At 36.7% G+C, this 22,271-nt stretch overlaps 1 protein-coding gene across 2 annotated transcripts in view; it reads left to right on the top strand.

Annotated features, from left to right (window-relative positions):
• The window catches only part of CCDC88A (coiled-coil domain containing 88A), a gene marked incomplete at both ends in the record, with an annotated part of 72,723 nt that extends 54,808 nt beyond the window's left edge, over positions 1-17,915 (top strand). For both annotated transcript variants that reach the window (XM_081998106.1, XM_081998107.1), the window contains 12 exons: positions 1,563-1,840; positions 2,046-2,189; positions 3,194-3,380; positions 3,749-3,894; positions 4,488-4,580; positions 4,770-4,984; positions 10,730-10,813; positions 11,867-12,070; positions 12,371-12,442; positions 13,425-13,505; positions 14,993-15,258; positions 16,896-17,915. In XM_081998106.1, coding sequence (XP_081854232.1) covers positions 1,563-1,840; positions 2,046-2,189; positions 3,194-3,380; positions 3,749-3,894; positions 4,488-4,580; positions 4,770-4,984; positions 10,730-10,813; positions 11,867-12,070; positions 12,371-12,442; positions 13,425-13,505; positions 14,993-15,258; positions 16,896-17,915 — 2,790 coding nt within the window. The remainder of the gene's footprint in view (positions 1-1,562; positions 1,841-2,045; positions 2,190-3,193; positions 3,381-3,748; positions 3,895-4,487; positions 4,581-4,769; positions 4,985-10,729; positions 10,814-11,866; positions 12,071-12,370; positions 12,443-13,424; positions 13,506-14,992; positions 15,259-16,895) is intronic.
• Between the last annotated feature and the right edge of the window lie 4,356 nt (positions 17,916-22,271).

Genomic DNA, 22,271 nt, shown 5'->3' on the forward strand with positions numbered 1-22,271 from the left:
TTAATTTTTTTGTTTGGTTGGTTGGGTTGGTTTGTGGTGAACCTTAACAAGCAATGTAATTTTTGTTGCCGGGGGTGACTGACTGATGTTATACCAAATAGGGGGAAAAAGGAGTTCTGCTTCCTTGAGAATTCAGCTATTTGCTCGTAGCTTCCAGGCGAGTTGCAAGACAACTCTACGTCAACTCTAAATCAAAATGAAAGGTGAAATATGTTCATGAAAATAAGAGTGATTAGCTGTTAGCTAAATCTGAAGTGCAAACTAAACTGGTCTACATGAACTGTGTCAAAACTGTTCTTAGGCAACTGTAAATTCTTCTGATACCCATAAAGAACATACAAGAGAAAGGATGTCTTAAAGAATAAATGGGAATTCTGAACTAAATCAAGCCCGGTGTTCCATCTGGGAAGTTTCACAGCATACACTTGCCATCAGACATTACTTCATTTCCAGTGAAAGGTTCAGCTTTCTCATCTGTAACAAAGAATGCTGCAGTTCCAACAGAAAGGGATTTGTTCCTTAGTAACAGCGTGCACTGGAGTGATAGATTTTTTTTTTTTTTCCCCTTAATAGATACCCTGAGGGTATTAGAAGCCTCAGTAGTTTGTGGTTTTCATCTCTTGAGTAGGAAAGAGAAGGAAAATAGCCTAATACAGGTCAGATTACAAGCATGTTAGGTATGATTAATTATTTAAGATATCCAAGGATTAGATAGGTTAATCTTTCCAGAGGCACACAAAGTAAAATTGTTGTTGGGTTTTTTAACCTGTCTAATATTGAAGGCTTTAATGCATTAATAGACATTAATACTGTTCTGACATAATTGTTGGAGAAATTTCTACTACGAGTACTTTCCACCAGATCTCGCAACGCATACATAAAGCGATGAACTGACATTACTGTTGTTGGAAGAGAACCGTGGATGACAGTTCCTCATTAAAACAGAATATGGGTAGTTCCTTCAATGTGCTGTTGTTTTATTTCCCCTTCTCTCTCTTAAATGGATGCTACTGTTTGAAGTCTCATTGTAAAGGATATGTGGGTACAATAAGGGTTTTATGGTGACAATGGAGATTCTGTAAAATAAGGATTTAAAAAAGTACATCTATGCCAATATTGAAAGTTCCTTTTATTTTAGTCACGTCACAGATCAGGTTTATGTGATATGAGGATCACTGGTGATCCATTTCTCTAAGATACTTTTCTGCTAGAACTGTCGATGCTGAGAGGAAAATGTGCCTCTCATCTAAATAGCATTTTAACATATTTGGAGGCAAATAATAATTTCATTCCTCCCACCCCATGTCAGTTTAAGCATATGCTTAAGTGCTTTCTTGCAATACTGCTATAAAAATATGCTTGGAATATTTTGAATTGGAATTGTCTATTGGTATATAAGAAAAAAAGCATTACCATTGAAGATTGTCAGGTAATGGAACAACTAGAAGGTTGCTAAGATGCTAAGGGTTAAACTCAAGAAATTTTTCAATAGGAGATGACGGACAAATTAATCCAGACTATGAAATTAATTTGCAACTCTTGTCAAATGTTTGTGGCTGCAGGTTGAAAATTCCACCCTTAATTCTCAAAGCACATCTCTTATGAATCAGAATGCACAACTGTTGATCCAGCAGTCTGCTTTAGAAAATGAAAATGAGTGTGTGCTCAAGGAACGTGAGGATCTGAAATCATTGTATGATTCACTTCTCAAAGATCATGAAAAACTGGAACACCTGCATGAACGCCAAGCTTCTGAATACGAATCTCTGATTGCTAAACATGGAAGTCTTAAATCTGCACACAAAAATCTGGAGGTGGAGCATAAGGACTTAGAAGATAGGTAAATACTAATATGCATGAGTAAAATTAGAGTCTGAGATTCCTGAGCAAAAACCAAAAAATGCTGTATAGCCAGTATGAATGAAATTGGTATTACTCAAATACAACATTAAGTTCCTAAAACTTTGAGAGATCACCTTTTCAAAAATAATCCATATTTTCTTGTCATTACAAAAAAGAAACTCAAATATGATTTTTGTTTGCAGGTACAATCAGTTGCTGAAACAGAAAGTGCAGCTGGAAGAACTGGAGAAAGTACTCAAGACAGAACAGGAGAAAATGCTGCAGCAAAATGAAAAACATGAAACTGTAGCAGCAGAGTATAAAAAACTTCGTGATGAAAATGAAAGGTAAAGCAAAAATCTGGTATGTGTGTTAGTAGAGCTCTGAGCACTTGCCAGTGCAGTCTAAACAAGTGTTATATCCTCTCAGATTTCTTAATACCTGATGCTGCAATTCTGGACATTTACCATCCATACCTTATGGCAACCCCACTCTGTTGGTCTGCGGTACAATCATTTTAGAAAAACTAGGGAGTGGAAAACCCACACAAAAAATAATTATTATAGCCTGAGGGTACAGAATTCTGCATAGCATCTTGAGGAACGTCAGGCCAAGCGCTGTGCAGTATGGTTGTGGGCTGTACAGGGAGGAAGCCACTCTGCCTGAGTTGCTTAAGGGGCAAGATAACTGAGGTTAATGCCAGTAGCAGTTAGAAGTGCCGTGGGTGGCAAAGCCCTGCTTGACCCCTGCAGCTGAGGTATAGCTTGCCATAAGTAGTCAGGTTTAATAGTAGTATTTACACAGCATGACACTTCTTCCCTTCAAGAAATTAAGATCTGTTCATCTGGCAAAGAGGCTCACAATTAAATGCCTCCCTCCTTTGGTGGAGTGTGAGGAGGATTAGTAGGAACTGGAGGTTGTTTTGAGAAAGGGACACAGCAGGGACAAAGGGAGCCCAGGAATCGATATATACAACCTCCATGATTGCCAAAGTTTGGACCATCCCTATTTACTTACTGTTTTGTGTTGGCAAGAAATTCTAGCTGTTTTCTAAGATTCTTATATTTTGAAAAGTGGCGTCTTAAAACTAGTTGTGATGTCTACATTTAGAAATCCTCCTTTATTTTTAAACATACGGAGAACCCAGAGTGTTTGGCTTAAAGCCAGAACGCATACCTAGGAAAATGAGGCTGAGATGACTTGCCTACAGTATGTGATAGTAAGAATTTTTAATATGTATTCTATGGAGTAGTATAGAGCCCTGAAAATGTCACGTTTCGGAGGGAGTGTGGGTAATGAATACATTTGCTTCTATCTGCATGTATTCTTTTATGGTGTCTTTTAATTCCAGGCTTACGCATACATACAGTCAGCTCTTTAGAGAGAATGAAGTTCTCCAAACTGATCATAAGAATTTGAAAACATTATTGAACAATTCCAAACTAGAACAAACACGATTAGAAGCTGAGTTTTCTAAACTCAGAGAACAGTACCAGCAACTGGATATTACATCTACAAAACTAAATAATCAATGTGAGGTATGTGACAATTATGCTATTTTTCATGGCTGGTATAATTGTAATATTTATATAAGTGTATTTGTAGATATATAAAATCATATGAAGTGCTTGAGAATTAGTCATTTGGTTTATAGATAACGAAGTGGGTCTGAAGGCAAATTAATTTGCCTGTTGTAGAGGCAATAATTTGGACTCGGGTAAACTCGTTGAAGTTTTTTAAAGCATCAAAGAGGCTTTTATCAGTTCAGTCATGATTTAGTTAAGTTTTCTGTTTTGATTTGACTATCAAAACCCTTTGTAGACCTAAATTTTCTTGATAATCTCATTATCTGTGTGTAAGATATGCTCACATATATATGCATGTACCATTTCATATATTTTAACAGCTGCTTAGCCAGCTTAAAGGAAATCTGGAGGAGGAAAACAGACATCTACTAGATCAAATTCAGACATTAATGCTACAGAATAGAACATTACTTGAGCAGAATATGGAAAGCAAGGATCTCTTCCATGTAGAGCAAAGGCAGTACATGTGAGTTTTTAAAACAATGAAATTACTGTGATTAGTGCAGTTACACTAATACCTTTTTTAAAAGCTTCTGTTTTATGTAGAAATTAACATGTACGCTACTTCTGAAATGTTGCTCTTTTTAAAATAAACATTCTAATTATATGTGAAAAGTGGATAGACTACGAACGTTATATTTTTAGTTCTAAAGCATCAGTGCAACTGTATTTGTTACTGATTACGCAAATGTGGAATAAAAATGTTATTTATTCCACAGTAATCTGTAAACTTTTTTAGTGAATTTGAGAGAGGAGAAAATGTGCTTGTCTGAATGATTCTGTTAGAGTCTACATGCACTTCATTATTATTTTTAAAAAGGGGAAAAATCTGTTGTGTAATAAAGGCAAATGGAAATTTTTTAAATTCTATATCATAACGTTAAATGTAAGAGTGCTTGTTTGCTCTATCTCTTAGTTTTTCAATAAGAAACAAGTGTTACAGAAGAATTCCTTGCAAAAAGTGACAACTTTCAGATAACAGATATTCAAAGGAACATGCTACTGACACATTATATGTGCATTTTTGAAGCCTACATTATCATTAATTTCTGTTTACAGTGACAAGCTAAATGAATTAAGGCGACAGAAGGAGAAATTGGAGGAGAAGATAATGGATCAGTATAAATTTTATGAACCATCTCCGCCAAGAAGGTACTGATTTATGTGGTATAAAACTAAACGCAAATCTAAAACATGACATACCTATTCTGTTCCAGCTGAAAATCAAGATTTCGTTATACTTCAGGGGAGCAGAATCATGTCTGTGTTCTTGCATACAACTTGGGAAAAGTCTGAAGGCATAAGTATTGTATTATAAATGTACTGTATTATTGATAACAGAAGGGGCAACTGGATTACTCTGAAAATGAGGAAGCTGATAAAATCTAAAAAGGATGTTAATCGAGAACGTTTGAAGTCTGTGACCCTTACGCCTACCCGTTCAGAATCCAGTGAAGGATTTCTTCAGCTGCCGCACCAGGACAGTCAGGATAGTTCCTCTGTGGGCTCAAACTCTCTTGAAGATGGCCAGACCTTGGGGACCAAAAAGAGTAGTAGTGAGTACTGCAAAAGATTTTTTTCTTTTTATAATCCTTGGCTAAATGTCTTTTTGATATGATTAAAAATTAAGAGGTGCTTGGAAAAGGCTGTGTGTTTTGCAGGATTTTTAAAGATAATTTTTAAAGTGTTCAGGAACTAAGCCTGAATTCATTTGTTAATGACAGATGTACACGATGTCTTGCAAACTCCTTGAGTGTTTGGGCAGGAACTAGTTTTTAGCATTTCTGTAGCTCTAAATGTAAATGTTAAAGTACTTTTACAATGCTTGGGTAGGATGAAGCAAGCACTGTTACTGGGTCAGACGAGCAGAATTTTGGATAGTGTGTCAGGTGCCACCACTAGGACCCTGTTTTGTTTCTCCCTCTTGTCCCAGCATGAATCCTTCCCCCGTCTTGAAAGGCTTTCCAGGCTGTGGCTGTGCCAACATCCTTTAGTTGCTAAAAAGGTCTGAAGGTCTTCCTCTAGCATCTCACAAAACCAGCAATGAAGTATTTTGATAATATTTGAATATGCAATAGGAAGAGTTAATGTAGAGACATTAAAGACTCTCATTTAACCTGTTAAAAAGATGTGAATTGCCACTGATCCTAAAGATTAGAGTTAAGTGGCCGAAAGGGGGACTGCGGGTTACAATGGTGTGGATAGAATATTCCAGACGCAATTTGCTAACCTTGAAGAGCCTGATGGCCATCATATTAGAATGCCCACAGTATAAAAGGCCAGATTCTGTGCACCACGTACATTTCTTACCTATATTTTTTGTTACCCACTCTCATCATGAATCATAAACTGACAAATTTCTCACAACTTGAGAGATAATATTACAGCCAAGTTATCTGGTTGTAATGATTCTATTTAATAACAGTGCACCAAAAGCATTTTGGCTGTGCATGTAAAAGCATCAGGATACATGTGTATTAACATTTGCTTAAAATCTTTGTAATACTTTTTAAAAAATTAATGTCTTGGGTTTCAAAAGGCAGCAGATCGATATTCTGGTTTTTGTGCCAGCTATGAATTTGCTGTGTTAGAAATCATTAAAGCCATTATGATGTACTTTTTTCTTCCGTGCTTATTGCAGAAACTTAGTCAAAGTTAAAAACATCTAAAAACACTACTTCAGGGACACTTTTTTTGTGAGTATTTTTTAATAACTGAAGAAAATAATAAGTTCAAGGGTACATTTTATCACTTCGATTGCTAACTCGTCAATTTGGAAAGCTTAGCATTTTTCAGTGTAAGGACCTGTTAAGGTTCAAAACAGGTACTTTTGACTTTTAAAAAAAGCAACTGTTGCTTTTACATAGAAACTGAAAGCCTTGTGGAATTCAGGAGTGACTGAAGAAGTGGATGTGTTCCCAAGTGTGTTCGTTTCAATCAAGAATGTGCACGCTTTGTTTTCAGACCATCTGCATCTGTGTCAATGATTTCATGTTCTTGGAAGGGCTCTTTTATGTGACAGTTTTCTTTGCATGATACTTGGGACCTTGTAGTGTGCAGTTACCCTCCTGGTCAAGCCATGGTTGAGGTTACGGTGGCTGATCCTCAAAAGAGGTTTGAAGTTGTTCAGACCTCATTAATTTTCTACTCCATGGACCTTGTTCACGTTCCCCTTAATTCAGTGTACTCCCCTTAAATCCAGTGTATTTATCCGCAAACTGCAAGGGCTTATCTAATTCTGGTTCCTGACCTTCCTCCATTACACGTCACCATGGAAACCACAGTTTTTGATTGAATTTGGATTAATTGTGTGCCTGTTCAATGCTGACAATCTTAACAGGATAGTTTGCGTCTCACAAAGTTAAGGGAATATCTTAGCATGAGAAGAACCCCAAATAGTGCACGTTTTGCAGTCTATTTCTTCTGCTTTTAGAATGACTGTAAATCCTAAATATCAAGATACTGTGGCTCCTTTCTTTTCTCTAAGAAGTGGCTTGGCAGTACCGGCTTCCACTGAAAGAAGCTACAAGAAAGAGAAAACCTGTAAGTTGCTGCCTGTCTGTGCAAATGCTCAAGTATTGTAGCTTTCCACACTGGTTGAAGGCAGTTTTGGGCACTGGAAGACACAGGTTCTGTTCCACCCTGATCTCCTGTGCTTGGGAATGGTGGTGGTTCCAGAGGGAACTGCTGAGGTGAAATGTCCTGCATGTCCTTCAGTAGGTCAGAGAAGGCAGCTTACATTTGCCAAATTGCAGTCACTGGCACAAATCAGTGGTGTTCTCAGAGGACAGAGTATCTGACATAAAGTGATCTTTGAGGTATATAGGTTTCCTACCCCATATCCCCCGTCAGAGAAAGCGAGAGGAGATGTTGATTCCAAAGTGAATTATCCTGCTGCTACCGGTACTGATAAACAGATTGGCTATGTGAAATCTGTAGATTTTCTCCTGTTTTCGCAATACAGGACACTTTCTCATGCAGATGTTTTAAAGAGACCTGTGCTCTTACAAAGATAGGCGGTCTCGGTGCAAAAATCAGGTTATGCTGTTCTGCAGAGAAAACAGCACCTGAGGGGTCTCAGAGTGCTTGAAGCCCTTGTCTGCTTCCAGAGGCCCTTTGGAAAGGAGGGGGTGCCTGTATGGCTGTTACTGCATGCAGCGCAAGTGAAATCTCGCGGGCAGTGTGGGCACTGTATGCTCCTCTGCCTGCAGCGTTTCACTTCTGATTTTCATTGCTGTGTTCAGTGATTGACTCAGGTGAGGACCGTGGATTTGCCATCTGCTTTGTGCAGAGCCTTTTTTCTCAGGGGCGATGGGAATACCATTCTGAGATTTTTGCAGAGAAAACTCAAGGCAGGCAAGTGGAAATTTTTGGTTTTCCCCCCCTGGAGAAAAACAGGTTGCTTTTGCTAGCTTCCACTTTAGCCATTTCAGATCATTAACAATGTCCCAAGGAATAAAGGCTATTAGTAAGCCTGTCATCTTTGAATAGTAGTACCAGTAGCAGACACATCGTATCATACTGGAAGTAAAAGAAGTATACTGGGCTCCATTTTCTATTACCAAAACATTTCGAAGTTGTCTGCCTAACATTTTCTTGTGTACATGAATAAAACGAATTGAGGATTTTAATAGTATCCATACAGAATTCCCCAGAGTATTTCTGGCAAACAGTAGGAAGATTACAAAATGGGAGATTTCCTGATCAGTGGAGGAATTCTGCAATACTCATCATTCATTCTCAGCTCATAAAGCAAGAGCATGTTCCTAGAATGCTGAAAAGAGAAAGAAAAGTTAATGAATTATAACTAGAGTTCTTTGAGTAGATGATTACTAAGACCAAAATAGTCCTCCTGCCATCCTGTTTTTAAAGTCCGATGAAATATAGGTGTAAAGAGCTAAAGCTGCTTAAGCTACACTTTGTGGTGTCCCATTTGTTTCTGCTCTAGCTCTGCCACTACAGTATTTTTTGCAGGACACTCCTTTAGTCGTATTCTATGCAGAACTTCTTTACGTAATTCCTCCTCTCAAGGAGGTTGCATTTTACCAAAGGACAGGTTTTGATGTTACAGGTTACCAACGGACAGGTTCTGACAGGACACCAGTAGTTGCAGTGGAGTTTTCTGGTTGGTACAGTTGCTGAGAGCCATAAATTGGTCCTTTTGGAGGTGATCTGTGTTAATGAACAAGAATCACAGATGACTTGATTCTTGAACATCCTCTGGTTACTTTTCAATAAGATTAGGCTGGGCGTTTTAAATTAAGAGGGATCAGTTATGCTGTCTGTAAAGCATTATGGAAGCTACAAAAGAGTCGTGTTTCACCATGGTGACGAAAAGTAGTAGAACAGACTTACCTCTTTGGTTGGATGGCATTAGTGCTTCAACTGATTAGTTATTTACCTGTTAGAAAATAGAAAATTCTATTTCCTGTTAGGAAACACCTGTCTGATGCTGTGCCTCATATTCCTCTGTCAGGGAGCTATTCAAAGCTATATACTTTCATATACACTTAGACAACATGCATGTCTCCTTTATGGCAGGTTTAGCAGCCTCTCTGCTTTTTTTGAGCCAGTCGTCATCTGTGTTTACCTTGGTTTTGGCTTATTTCCCCAGGATCTACAAGAGGAGGAATGCTTTGTTGATCTGGAGAGAAAAAAAAAAACCACCCAACCCTGGTTATTTTTAAGTATCTACAAGTATATGTACATAATAAAAAATATCTGTATACTTACGTAGTGAATAATTTCAAGGTGAAATTGTACTTAGTGTACTCCTGTCTTACGTAGGTAGCACATGTGCCTTTCTTTTCTCCCTGTTTTTCCCCACCCCACATCATAAGGACCTGACATAGGAGGGTGTTTGCTGTTCCTCTTGGGTCAAGATAGAGTACCTTCTACAACTGAAAACTTCTGTGTGTGTTTTTGACACTTATGGCTGTGCCACTCATGGAAGCTGTAAAATGCACTGCATTGTAAAATCTTACTCTAAGTGCAAACACAGAATAATGTGATAGAGAGGGAGATTTATTTCTCTTTCACAGTAGTTCACGTGCACTTGTAAATGCGTATGTGTAACGCACTGCCGTATGGAATAGAAACTGCTGTATGACAAGCTGCTGGTTGGGCAGAAAACCAAGGCAAATAGCAAGCACATGTCCCAAAAATTACTTCAGAGAGAGAAAATAAGCAGACCTTGGGCTGATAGATTGGACTACACTGCTTTCATATCTGAATAAGAACTTTTTGGTGATTTCATTACGCATTGCTTTCTGGATCTTCATGTGCCAGTTGTTTGCATGCGGTGCCTGTGTGCTTGGCAGTCAGCTGACGCATTTATCTGATGCTTCAAAATGCAGGTGTCTGCCAGTAATCAAGTTACTAATGCAGAATAGCTGAATCTAAGGACAAGATTAACTTGTGATTTCCCCCTCCTCCATCTTTTAATACTATTTGTAATTTTAACTCTGTTTCCTGATATTATGTAGCTTGATTTTTCTCTTAGCCCTCCCAAAATGTTACAGCAACACCCACGTTTGGATTTTCTTCTGCTATATATATATATCTTTTTAATCTTTGGTATTTTTTCAGCTAAAAAAATTGGTGTATACCATTCCAGACAATAAATCCTGATTTTATTTTTCTTATTACAGATTTGAAGTGGATTGTTGCAGTAAAATGTTAAAGTCACTGCACCCAAACAGTAGATTGAACATAAGGTCCATGTAATTTTTCTATGAGACAGTAGATGACCAAAATTATTAATGAGCGCAAAATGTAACAGACGAAGACTGATAATAGATTGTGTCCTACTAGAGATGCAGGGCAAAAGCTAAAAATCAAAAAATAATGATGTGAACATATTTTAAAGCAGAAGTTGTACTTAGAGTTGCTTTAATTTTAAGCTTTTTTTGCTTCACATTTTTCTTTATGTTCAAGAAATGTTATTTTTCACAAAACCTATATAATCGTCAATTGCTATAATCATCTGGAAAGAAGTTACATTTATTTTTTCAAGAGCTTGGCAGTTAGAACTTTCAAACTGTATTACACTCTTCACCATTATTTTCGGTGCGTTTCTGAGTATATTAAAGTTTTCATAGTGTAGTTTTCATATTTCAATGTAGTTTTCATATTTCATTATCACACAGAAGCATGAGAATGATAGTTTTTAGCATAGCACATAGCTTAAACTCAGACATTCATTTCTGTCCTTAGTTTCAACATTTAACTTCCATCTGTTCTTCTCCCTTTTTTTCTTTCATTTCCCTGTTTCCGTTTTTCCTCATGCTATGACATAAAAGTGGTTGCACTGAAAAGACTGCCCTTTTTGAGGAACAGACCGAAGGAAAAAGACAAAATGAAGGCCTTCTACCGTCGCTCCATGTGTAAGACTTTATGACAGTTCAGCTTCTTTTAAATGGCTACACTGGCTTCCATTACTAATTTTTCACTAACCTCTCCCTGGACTGCGCTGTATTTTTCCTCCTATTTTGCAATGTGCAAGTCCTGCTACAATACAAGGAGCTGGAGCTTTTTCTTTTTTTCTTTTTTCTTTTTTGTTTTTAACCTTGGCACTGAATACCTTATATATGTGCACATGTGCACACACGTACACGTACCCACACATGTACATGCACAAACACATGCACATACATATATATATTCAGTGCATTGTGATTGCATATATTTGTATAGATAGTTGTCTATATACACGTGTCTCTGTGTATATAAATTTACAGTGCACTGTGTTAACATGAATAGTTCTAAATTACACATTTCATAAGCCTTTTGTTAAGAAATCACTGTAATTTTTTGTTTAAAGAAGGTGTAGAAACAATAGCGCAAGGCTGTATGGTGGTCTGTCACTCTTCAAGTATTAATCAATTGTTGTTGCCAAAATGTTGTATTAATTTATTTTATTTTTAATGAGAGGTGGACAATTTTCTCTAGTTTTGTGAAGCATAAAGGTGAATATCATCAGATGTCATCATTTTCAGATCCTTTTATTTGTTACTATGTAAAATACAGTATTCCTGCAGTAAACTGCACTGTACAAGGATCCCGTATCATTGTTGACATTCTATTGTATTAGCACCTTTTCCCATTTGACCCTTATCCATTCCATTTTATCATTGCAAACAGTATATCAAAGCTTCTAACATCTATATTACATATCATTGCAGCGCAAGCATGGCGATTATACCTAATAGTATCAGTTTTAAGATCCATACTGAGCTGAAAGAAGTCTCTGACTTATAACACTTCTCATTCATTGAGCTGATTGCATGTCATAACATGGATGATCTTGTGTTTATATCTTCCAGTATTCAACATGCTTTAATGCTTAGAAAACTGTCAAACTATTTTGCAGTACAAAATATAAGAACAGAAGCAAATACATTGACCATGCTGATCATCTGCTTTCATTTGCATCCCAGCCATGAATGACCTGGTGCAGTCCATGGTCCTAGCAGGAGGACAATGGACAGGTAGTTCTGAGCATCTGGAGGGTCCTGATGATATATCTACGGGTAAAAGGAGGAAAGAATTGGGAGCTATGGCCTTCTCTACCACAGCTATCAACTTTGCAACTGTCAACTCTTCTACAGGCTTCAGATCCAAGCAGTTGCTAAATAATAAAGGTATAGGTGGAAGCGTTTTGCACCGTGATGTGACTGTGTGTAACAGCAATTTCATATAAATATTGGTTTTACTTGTATTTTAAGCTTTTCAGCAAAAAGCAATCTTAATAATTAAGATGCAGTGCTAAAATACCAAATAGGTTTAATAACTGCAGTTATAAAATGTTTCAGGATTTTTGCTACAGAATGTTACCTAAGTAAAAATGGATTGAAGAATATTTTAGTATATTTTACAGATGATAAACATCTCAATAATCTTTTCATTTTATTTCACATCATCTTTTATGTCTCTGTGTATAGATACTACATCCTTTGAAGATATAAGTCCACAAGGTATTAGTGATGATTCTAGTACGGGATCAAGAGTTCATGGTAAGATGTGAACTTTAATTAAATGAATTAAGGATATAATATGTGAATGTTAATGAAGTTTGCAAAAAAAAAAAAGTGAATGGCATGGTTACAAGTGAGCATGCTTTCTGTGATTTGCGTATCTCTTGAATGTGTAGTACCATTTCTTCAGATTAATTCTTCTCTTTCTTAACTACTACATCAGGTAGATGTTCTATATCTCTAGTAGAAGGTATCTATAAAGTGCATCTGAACAGGATCAAAACATTTTCCCTTTTAAAAATTTATTTGGAGTTAATAGTAAAATAAAAGAAGTTACAATTTCAATCCTAAAAAAAACACATCCAAATCCGGCCTGAGTTTTTCAGTGTTTATTGTTCAACAAAACCTAAATTTGTCATATGCTGTACTTTATAAATTCACTACACGTTCCTTCAAGCAAAGCTATGAAGTGGAAGATTAATAGATTCGTTAGAAGTAAAGTTTTAACTCTTGTATAAATACTTAAAATTAGTATGAGCAACAAACACTTTTGAAGATAGTAACAGAGCATTTCCCTTGTATTGGATAGGAGTACAGGACATTATCTGTGCAGATGCTCTTGCTCCTCCTGTTCGTGGCATTTCAACAATGTGCAAGGTTCCTTGCCAAATCTGTTGTAAGTGACCTGATCACGAGCAGCTCTCTGCATGCCCATCCTTTCATCTGTAAAACCCTGGTTTCCCACTAACCAATCAGTTTCAATTCTAAATGTGCACTCTATTTCTCTCTTCCTTGTACTTTACTATTCCTGTAGTGCCCTTTTCTAAAGTGTCCTCTTGGACTGCCTGGAAATCCCTTCGCTTTCTGATCTGTAAGAAACCACTTTGTTGACAATGGGCATGCTCAGCCTCTGAAATAGTGCATGATTCCTGCCTGTGAGCATTCTGTGATCAGAATGTAAAGGTACCGTGTCATCTGCTAAAATTTTGTTCATCATGGTGTCTCCTAATTTTCCATTTAGCTTCCAGACCAGCCAGCCTTGATAGTGGCAGAACATCCACTAGCAATAGCAATAACAATGCTTCACTCCATGAAGTCAAAGGTATGCTGCTGTAGGTGAATTTACATATGTGCTTCATTTCCATTATTTTCTCTGTAAGATCATCTATATAGGTTAAAAAAAAAAAAAAAAAACAAACCACAAAAAAACCCCAAAACACCCAACCAAAAAAATTCCTACAACACACCACGGCATGTTTTTCTTTAAGCATTTTATAGCCTTCATTCCCCAAATGAGGAAAGTATACAAGTATTAATAGAACTTGTTTTTAATAAATATTAAAAAGGTGATATTAGTATATGTTTCGAACTATTTTAAACCAAACCTAACCCAAGTAACAATGTTACAAAATAAGAATTCCACCCAAATTACTTTAAAATTGCTTATTTTTAAGGAGAGAAGTTGCTCCATTTTTTCTTCCTAGCATCCTACTGTGTGTGCACTGCTGCTGTATAGTGTACAACACAAACCAGACGAAATGGCGTATGTAATACTATCCTGTAAACTTTTCTATTTTGTTTTAAAAAGATAAGTAGCATTCCTTAACAATATTAATTGTTGAATTGTTAAAATAAATTTCATATATTATAAGCCTTGATATATTTTTGTTGATAATGGCCATTCTGGCTAGAGACCATTGTACATGCTAGACTAGAATGCTGCCAACTCAAGGCTTCATTTAATATTCATGGCTTGCATTCATTAAACAGTATCTCTTGTTGGAAATGTAGAGGTGAATGCTAGCTTAAGATTTTTATTAGTTTATTTTCTGTCTGTTTGATTACTCCTTTCTGTAAAAGATTCTTTGAGGTAGTCCTTGCCCCAGTTTCCACACAGTATTAGAAATTTCTGCTGTAAACAGTTTCTCTTTCTTCAAACTTAGATTGATGTCTTGGAGTAGGAAATGAAGTAGGAAATACTTGATTATTCATCAGTATTTTTTAAGCAATTCACAGTTACTGAATAAAAAGAGTTGCCGTTGTGGAATTTATTTTGTATTTAATGCCATATGTTTCCTTCACGTCACAGTTGTAATAAACTAGAAGTAATGGTAGAAACTCTTGGAGAAGCAGCATTCCTAAATGGTTCTTGTTGCAGAACTATGTTGAAGAAAATATTTTCTTTCCATTCCATTCTTTGTATTTCATTTAATGTAAAACTCATTAATAGTAAGTTAGAGTGTGAGACTCACAGTGATGCTGAACAAGAGTGGAGGCGTATCTCTCAGTTTCTCAGAGTACAGTAGTATGTGGATGGAGGCCCAGATTATAAGTGAAAGATAGGGTATTTTTTAACCAAAAGGTATCATGTCACGTTTGAAGAGCTGTAAGAGGTAAGTCTGGGGAGTGTAATTGTATTAATAATCTCTTTGGTTTAAGTAAAAAAGGACAACTGGATTTTTAAAGTATTTTAAATAGAATTATTGTTAACTGAATCTGATTAATGTTCCAGATTCGAGTATGGTTATACTGTTTAACAGCTTTCATGTGTTTTTCTTCTGGAATACTAAATACCATTTACCCCAAAAGCAGGTGCAGTTAACAATCAAAGCAGGCCGCAAAGTCACAGCAGCGGAGAATTTAGTCTGCTACATGAACATGAGGCCTGGTCTAGCAGCAGCAGCAGTCCTATTCAGTATTTGAAAGGTCATACAAGGTCTAGTCCTCTGCTCCAGCAAAGGACACCTGAGTCACTGGACTGTCGTGGAAAACAGATCAAAACCGGTTCTCCTGGAAGTGAAGTTGTTACCCTGCAACAGTTTTTAGAAGAAAGCAACAAGAGTACCTCAAGCGAGGTTAGTTTAAAAAAATATTTTAACTCTATATTGTCCCATATATGGGCACAGAATTAGTAGAAGACTTAGAGTGAGTAGAATAGCTTTAAAAACTTTGTGGAGATGTTGGTTACACCTGTGTTAAGTAGTGTGGACTGTATCCTGATAAACTGCACTTGCTGTAATACACACAAAATCATTTGGTATTTCGCAGCTTGACCCTTTCCGGGTTAGTGAATTATGTAAGAAGGTCGATCTCTACTGCACAAAACTGTCCAGTATACTGATGCATGGTACGCTCATCAGGGTTCAGATGGAAGGCCGTAAACTCAAAGTAGGTTTACTTCTCTTCTTCCAGTTCAGCACTTCAGTAAGAGCTGTTGTCAGATCTGTCTTGCATCAACAGGAAGATGCTTTACTTTATTCCTTGAGGAGAGACTCTTGTCTGCTTCAGTTTCATCTATTTAACTCTGCTGGGCAAAAAAAACTGGCCTTGGAGCTCACTGAAATCTGAGCGCAATAAGACAAAGAGAATGTTTCTCTAAATCAGTGACAGTTTGTTAGAAGCCCAAAAATCACCTTGTCTCTGCTAGTATTCTAGTTTCTTCATCACTAGTTCTTGAGTAGATCTATCTGAAACCTAGAAGCTCTAGGATAAAGCATGCCAGTTACTGTGACTAGGGCCTACCATGAGTAAGAGCAGATTCCATCTATTTTTAAGGACACAACTGAACTTGAAAGTATACATTCACCGCTGAATTGATTGGGGTAGTCTGTGACTTGAGTCTGGACTAAGTTTCTGTATTTTTTTGCTAGGTACTTAAAATGATCTCTCACCTATGGCCTTTCTTACAAGGATTTTTGGTTTTTAAGCATTATACAATTCTCTTCTGGCAATAGAGATAAAACCTGAGTCATCAAGTCTAGCCCACTGCTGTTACGAATCACAGAATCCCTCTCATAGCATCACAGAATCATTCAGGTTGGAAGGGTATTCAGGAGGTCTCTTTCCAACCTTCTGCCAGAACATTTCCTTAATGCTCTCTGCTTAATTCTTTCCAAATTGTCTCTTCTACCATTTTGAAAAAGATTGAAGTCTTTCTCCACTGGATCTGTGAATAGTATTCACCTAAACTGTTTTTTCTTGCTTTGAAGTCTTTTCTGCAAAAAGAAAAAATGGGGATGTGTCTGGCCCAAATTTTGGCACGAAGGGTGCCTAAAGGTTGTGTGTTTTGTATTACTTTCTGAGAGTTTTGTCTATTATTTGAGTGTATAGAGAATTTAAGCTTTTAGCTCTGGATGATCAGTGTAAGTTAAAATAATAGTCCATGTGAAATTCCTTAGGAAATATTTATGAGTGATGGCAGAGGGCAAGTGAGTGAGAAGATGAAGTTGAAGTTTTCCTCATCTCGTTTGTTGAGTTAATCAGTATTACAGGAACTAATTTCAGATAGTTGTGATCTTTCTGACAACTGGTTTTCAAAGTACTTGCTTGTAAGCTGTACAGAAAACTCCTGAGTATGTACCATAAACGTTTAATACTGCTTTTAGACATTTTTAATTTTTTTTTAATTTTTTCATTTGTGTCCATAAAGATTGCTTAAGAAATGTCAAAATTACAATTTATGAATTTATAAGATGCTTCATTTTTGTGACAGATGAAATCTACAAGTGAAGAGAATCTTTTAGATGAAGTCATGAAAAGCTTATCTGAGTCTGCGGAGCTGACGGGAAGGGAAAAACTAAGAAAACAGCCGTCTGCCGGTTGTGGTATTGTGAGATCATTAAGTGTAAAAAATACAGTTGATTTCTCAGATGGACGATCCATTAAACCAGAACAACTTGTAAGGCCCAGCCTTCGTAAAACTGAAGATACCTACTTTACTAGTTCTCCGATAAAATTTACATCAGGCACTCAAGGGAAGGCCAAATCAGTTAAAGACAAGATACAAGCAACTGTGTCACAGCGACAATCAAGAGATTGCAATCCTTATGCTACCTTACCTCGTGCAAGCAGCGTGATTTCTACAGCAGAAGGAACTACTCGAAGGACAAGCATTCATGATTTTTTGTCTAAGGACAGTAGGCAACCTGTGTCAGTTGATCCAGCACCATCCACCGCTGACAGAAGTGTTCCATCAACCTCTAGTGAGTACTCAGCACACCAGTTACCCTCTAATTTTTTTCACTGTGTGGCTTACAGAGTAGATTGTGTTCCACAGAGCAATACAGCTAATACAGTTAAACCACGTAATTTAGGATGTAACTCTGATGTGCCTAAGACTTCAAGGATGGAAAGGTCAAATTTTCATGAGAGAACTTTGCTAAGCACAAATGTGTTTAATGATAAAGTCAGTATATCTGGTAATGACAGCACAGGCTCATTTACTGTGGCTCAGCCATTTTTATCCCTTAACACTGACTTAGTTAGTAATATAAGTGGATTTCCTCAAAGATCTACATCAAAAGCAACTGATCAGGCAAATCTGTCAGCATTTAGATCTGTACCGAAAAATCAAAACCCTTCTGCTAATCAGAAATCTGATCATAGTGACCTACGGTCTGTTCTAACTAGTGAATTTGTTCCTACCACCTGTGTAAACACTAGTGAGGCTGAAACCCCGCTACTGGTTTCTGAGGATAATAAAACTGTGTGGTATGAGTATGGTTGTGTATGATAAGGAAGTTGTATTATTAAATATATATCTAGTCTAATATGACTTACAGGTGGTCTTCTCAATGTCCACTGGATTTAAAGAAAATTTCACTCCAATGACAAAATAACTTCTTGTTAGATCTGTGGGTTATTGTTTTCTAAGAACAATGGCATAGGGCTCAGTTGTGTACTCTAGCATGTTTGAATGTAAAATTGTAACCTCACCAAAGTTTGCATGAAACATTAATTGCACTGTATATATTTTGCATGCCTTCAAAAGTCTTTATAATACAAGCTATATTTTTATTTGTCACGCATTGCAAATATTTTGGTTTTTTTTACTGTACGTTACTGAACGCATGTTAAACCACTCGCATGCTGCATTGCCCAAGAGGGCACAGTGAACAACACACTTCCCAGTACAAAGACAGTACTTTTGTGTTCGTGCTTTCAGAGGTACCAGTAGCACATTGATTATGTATTTGTAGTAAAAATATTCTTCAATATTTTCTTTCAAAAATGAGGTAGTAATGAAAAGGAGCATTTAGAGAGATTTCGGTGTCTTACCCTTTTCATTTATGCCATGTCCTGGCATAAATGCACTTTGCACAAGCAACAAGTTACAGCCCAATAATTCAGTGCCTCTAGCTTGCACAATAAATATGAATTACTGTTCATACTTACTAAAATATTTGAACATGAATAAATAGAAAGACCTTTCATAATCCTAAACATAAATGGTAATTCTTACGAAGAGGTAATAAATAGTCACATGATGCGCAGCACTTGTAATGAAAAAATGACCCTTTCCACCTTTTCCCTTTTGTATGCTTTGTCTTTCCACGTCTGGTTTACAAATGTGGTGAAGCGTACGGTTCTATTAGGAGTCAAATAACAGTTACATGAAACTCCTTTGTGGTGTATGGTAATAAAAACCTGTATTGATTATGGTGGAAATTCATTTTTTCTTCTTAATAGAAGCAACACTAATATAACAGAAAACAAAATGTGTAACAAAATGACAGAAGAAATGTTAAATTAACATAGTTAAATAAAAGAAAAAATAACAAGTTTGCTTGCAAAATGATAGAACTATAGGAATACTTAAGCCAATAACTCATTAAATTCCAGATGACCAACTAAAGAGAAATACTGAAAAGAAATTACTTAATATGCCACTGTGTCTGCAATTGCTTGAATCTTCTTACCCATAAATATAAACAGTTTAAAATTGTATCATATGTAAACTACAATTACAGGAGGCTCTAGACATTAGCAATCATTACTGACAGTTATTGTAGGCCAAAATCACATGAGCTATAAGAAAACCTGAATGAAAATATATCTAGAGGAACAATATTTAAAATTGAAAATAAATACTGAAAATAATGAATGTCATATTCTGATTTTTACAATTGAATTTATTTTGCCAGCAGTTTTGTGGCAGTCATGGTTCTGCTGCGTGGGTTGAACTTTAATTCCTTGGTGTTTAACTAGGGAGAAGTAGAAGTGCTGCAAATATACAGGTCCTCAAGGAAAAGCAGCAGACATCCCATATGTTAATCTATATGGTCTCCATTTCATACAGGAGAACTGTTAATAAAATGCGGAGATTGCCCTTTCCAGTGTTCCAGCTACATTTCAAGGTGGGGGAAAAGGAGTGAGGGGAGAAGATTGGATGTTTCAAAAACATTCTGTGGAGGGTAAAATTATTGTTTCAAAATGTAAAGCAGCCATCCTTTACCACGTCTGCAGTCGTCCATTATTACTGGGCTGATAAATTTCTCACTTCTCTTCCATGTTGTTCACAGCGTGCGGTTAGTTATTGCTGTATTCCCTCTTGAATTGTCTCACCATTAAAAAACCAAACAAACCGAAATCTGAAATATAATCTTAATTTCCCATGCATTTACTTTCACACAATGAGATTAATGTTCTGATCTTGGGTTGTGTCACTTGACTTCATTTCCATTAATCTGTAAGATGTGTTTGAATGAGCTTAGAGTTGAACAGTGCTGTTAACTGAGGCAACGTGTGCATAACACACTTCTGTGCATAACTTTTGCAAGTTATTTAAGGAATTCTAGAGAAAATCTTCTTAGCTCTGAGAGTACTTATAAACTCATACTTTGCTACCAGTATTTGTATTTTTATTCACTGATGGCAAGCCTGTGTCTTGCAGCGAGACTGCTTGTTACGATCAGAACAAAGTTTGTAGCTAGAGGTAGTATCTCTTATTTAGATCAACTGCTCTTGTTAGAGAAATTGGATAAGCTTTCAGGCATGCTGCTATCTCGGGTGCTAGCCTTGTCTTGCTTAGGTCCTTAGACTGTCACAGCTACAAAAAATACCAGTATTGTCTCCAGATACATTTATTACGAACTCTCCAGCATGATCACTGAACCCCAGTTGTAATCATGAGCAAGTCCAAGGTCTAAAGATAAATTTTAAAGGTGATGCCTGTAGATTGAAATTAAAGCTTGCTATCCAGGCAACAAAATACTACTATTTTTTTTTTTTCCTAGTCACTGCCCATGGGGCACTTCAGTTTGCATTGTTTCATTTCTTTTCACAGCACTAAGCTTTCACATGCAACACGAATCAGATAGTGAATATTTACTTCTGATACTTGATGCCTTTTTAGCCTGCGTGTTACCTTAGTCCATTGGCAGGGTGTGGGGGGGCCAGCATTAAAACACCTTTCCTCTTAAACACAAAGCTCTTCAGCATAACCGTGTGTTAGTTGTCTTTGTATAAGCTAGTGTCTCAGACCCTCCACAGGAGTTGTAGACTAACCTTGTCCAGCCCAAGCTACTATTTTGCATTGTTTTATAAACTTGTAACAAATTACATTTCAATTTTCAGGATAATAACTTTGTGCTCCTATTTTTGCTCCATTGAGTTCAGCTGCACCAGCAAAATCATGCTGCTAGAGGCTTTTTAATGTCTCTGAAAAATAAATTGTCAGTGTTTTTTTTTTTATTATATATGAAAGAAAACAAATGTTTTCATGTACAGAAGGACTGTTTTTTCCTCCACTTTTTTGTCTTTATCCTTTAACAATACATACAACATTGGGGATGTCTCTCGTGGTCTATGCTCAACTAGTGCAAAGATCTGTGAAATTCTTTTCAGGTCCAGTCACTGCTGCTCCTCGGCCATTCAGATGGCTGGCTGTAAAACACACGGTGCACTTGCTCATTCCTTCGTCCCTGCTGCCTTTAAAAATGATAAGTTAGGACTTTGCATGGTAATTATAAAGAGTAAATATGTGGTTGCCAGCCAGAAAAAGGCTTTGTTGTTGAGGCTTAATAATTTGCTTGCAGTTAAAGGTTTGCTTGATGCTTTGCTTTAAATGAATAGTAAATTAAGATGCTGCATTTTGCACGTTCAGGCTGTTGCATGCAAAGATAATTTTCTGTTTTGCGGAATTGAATGTGAGCATTTCTGTCAATGTGTAGCAGGTAAAAAATGCAAAGACGAGTTACATTCTCTGCTGGGTTCAGTCAGCCTTGATTACATCCGATTTTTTTTTTTTTTTTCCTTTCATACAGGCAGAAACTTAGGGTTAGTGTATCTAGAAGTTAAGTATATCTGATTGTGGCTTTGCAAATAGTACCTGGTTATTCAAATGCTAAGATTAATTTTAAGGAGTGTAGTTGAGTAGACATAGCCAGTGAATTTCTGCTATCCCTCTCCTCTGTCCTTTCCTCTAGAAAAAAAATGTTGATATATCCTTTTGCTCTACTAATGAGTAGAATGTATTTTAATGCATGAGGGTTTTTTTCATGTCCTGATAAACACAATGAATAACATAAAATGCTTTTCTCTGCAGATGTGGAAGCTATCCCAGAAAGCAGAAATTCAAAAAGCAGGTCTAGGGAGCAACAAAGCTCCTAATTCTATTACCCACTACATGAGATGTGGGCCAAGTGGTGAGTTTCCTGCCCAAAATGTAAATGAGATGAATTTCATTTACAGCAAACTAACAGCATTACATATAAGAACAAGTGCACATTGCATTAACCAGATGTAAATGCCGCTTGCTTAACTGGCTTCTGTCTTGCTTATTAGTTAAGCCAGAACAGGTTGGTTTACAGCAGTTCTTTTGCTTGTGTAGGCAGGGAACTTCATCCCATTTAGCCTTTTGCCTGTAAAAATTACATTTATTTTTCAAATTTCTTGAAGAAGAAAGTTCAAAGAAATCACATTAAGAAGTAATATTGAAGTCCGTTCCCTTTCTAGGGACAGATAAGTCTATAACAAAACGTTTTAGTTTTATAAAGTATTCTATACTACAAGGAAACTGCCTTTTATGAAGCTTGTCTTTGGCATTCTGTCCTTCTCTTGACTTCATTAAAACATCTTTGATGCATGC

This window comes from Phaethon aethereus, assembly GCF_964289735.1.
Source record: "Phaethon aethereus genome assembly, chromosome: 3".
Taxonomy (NCBI): Eukaryota; Metazoa; Chordata; class Aves; order Phaethontiformes; family Phaethontidae; genus Phaethon; species Phaethon aethereus.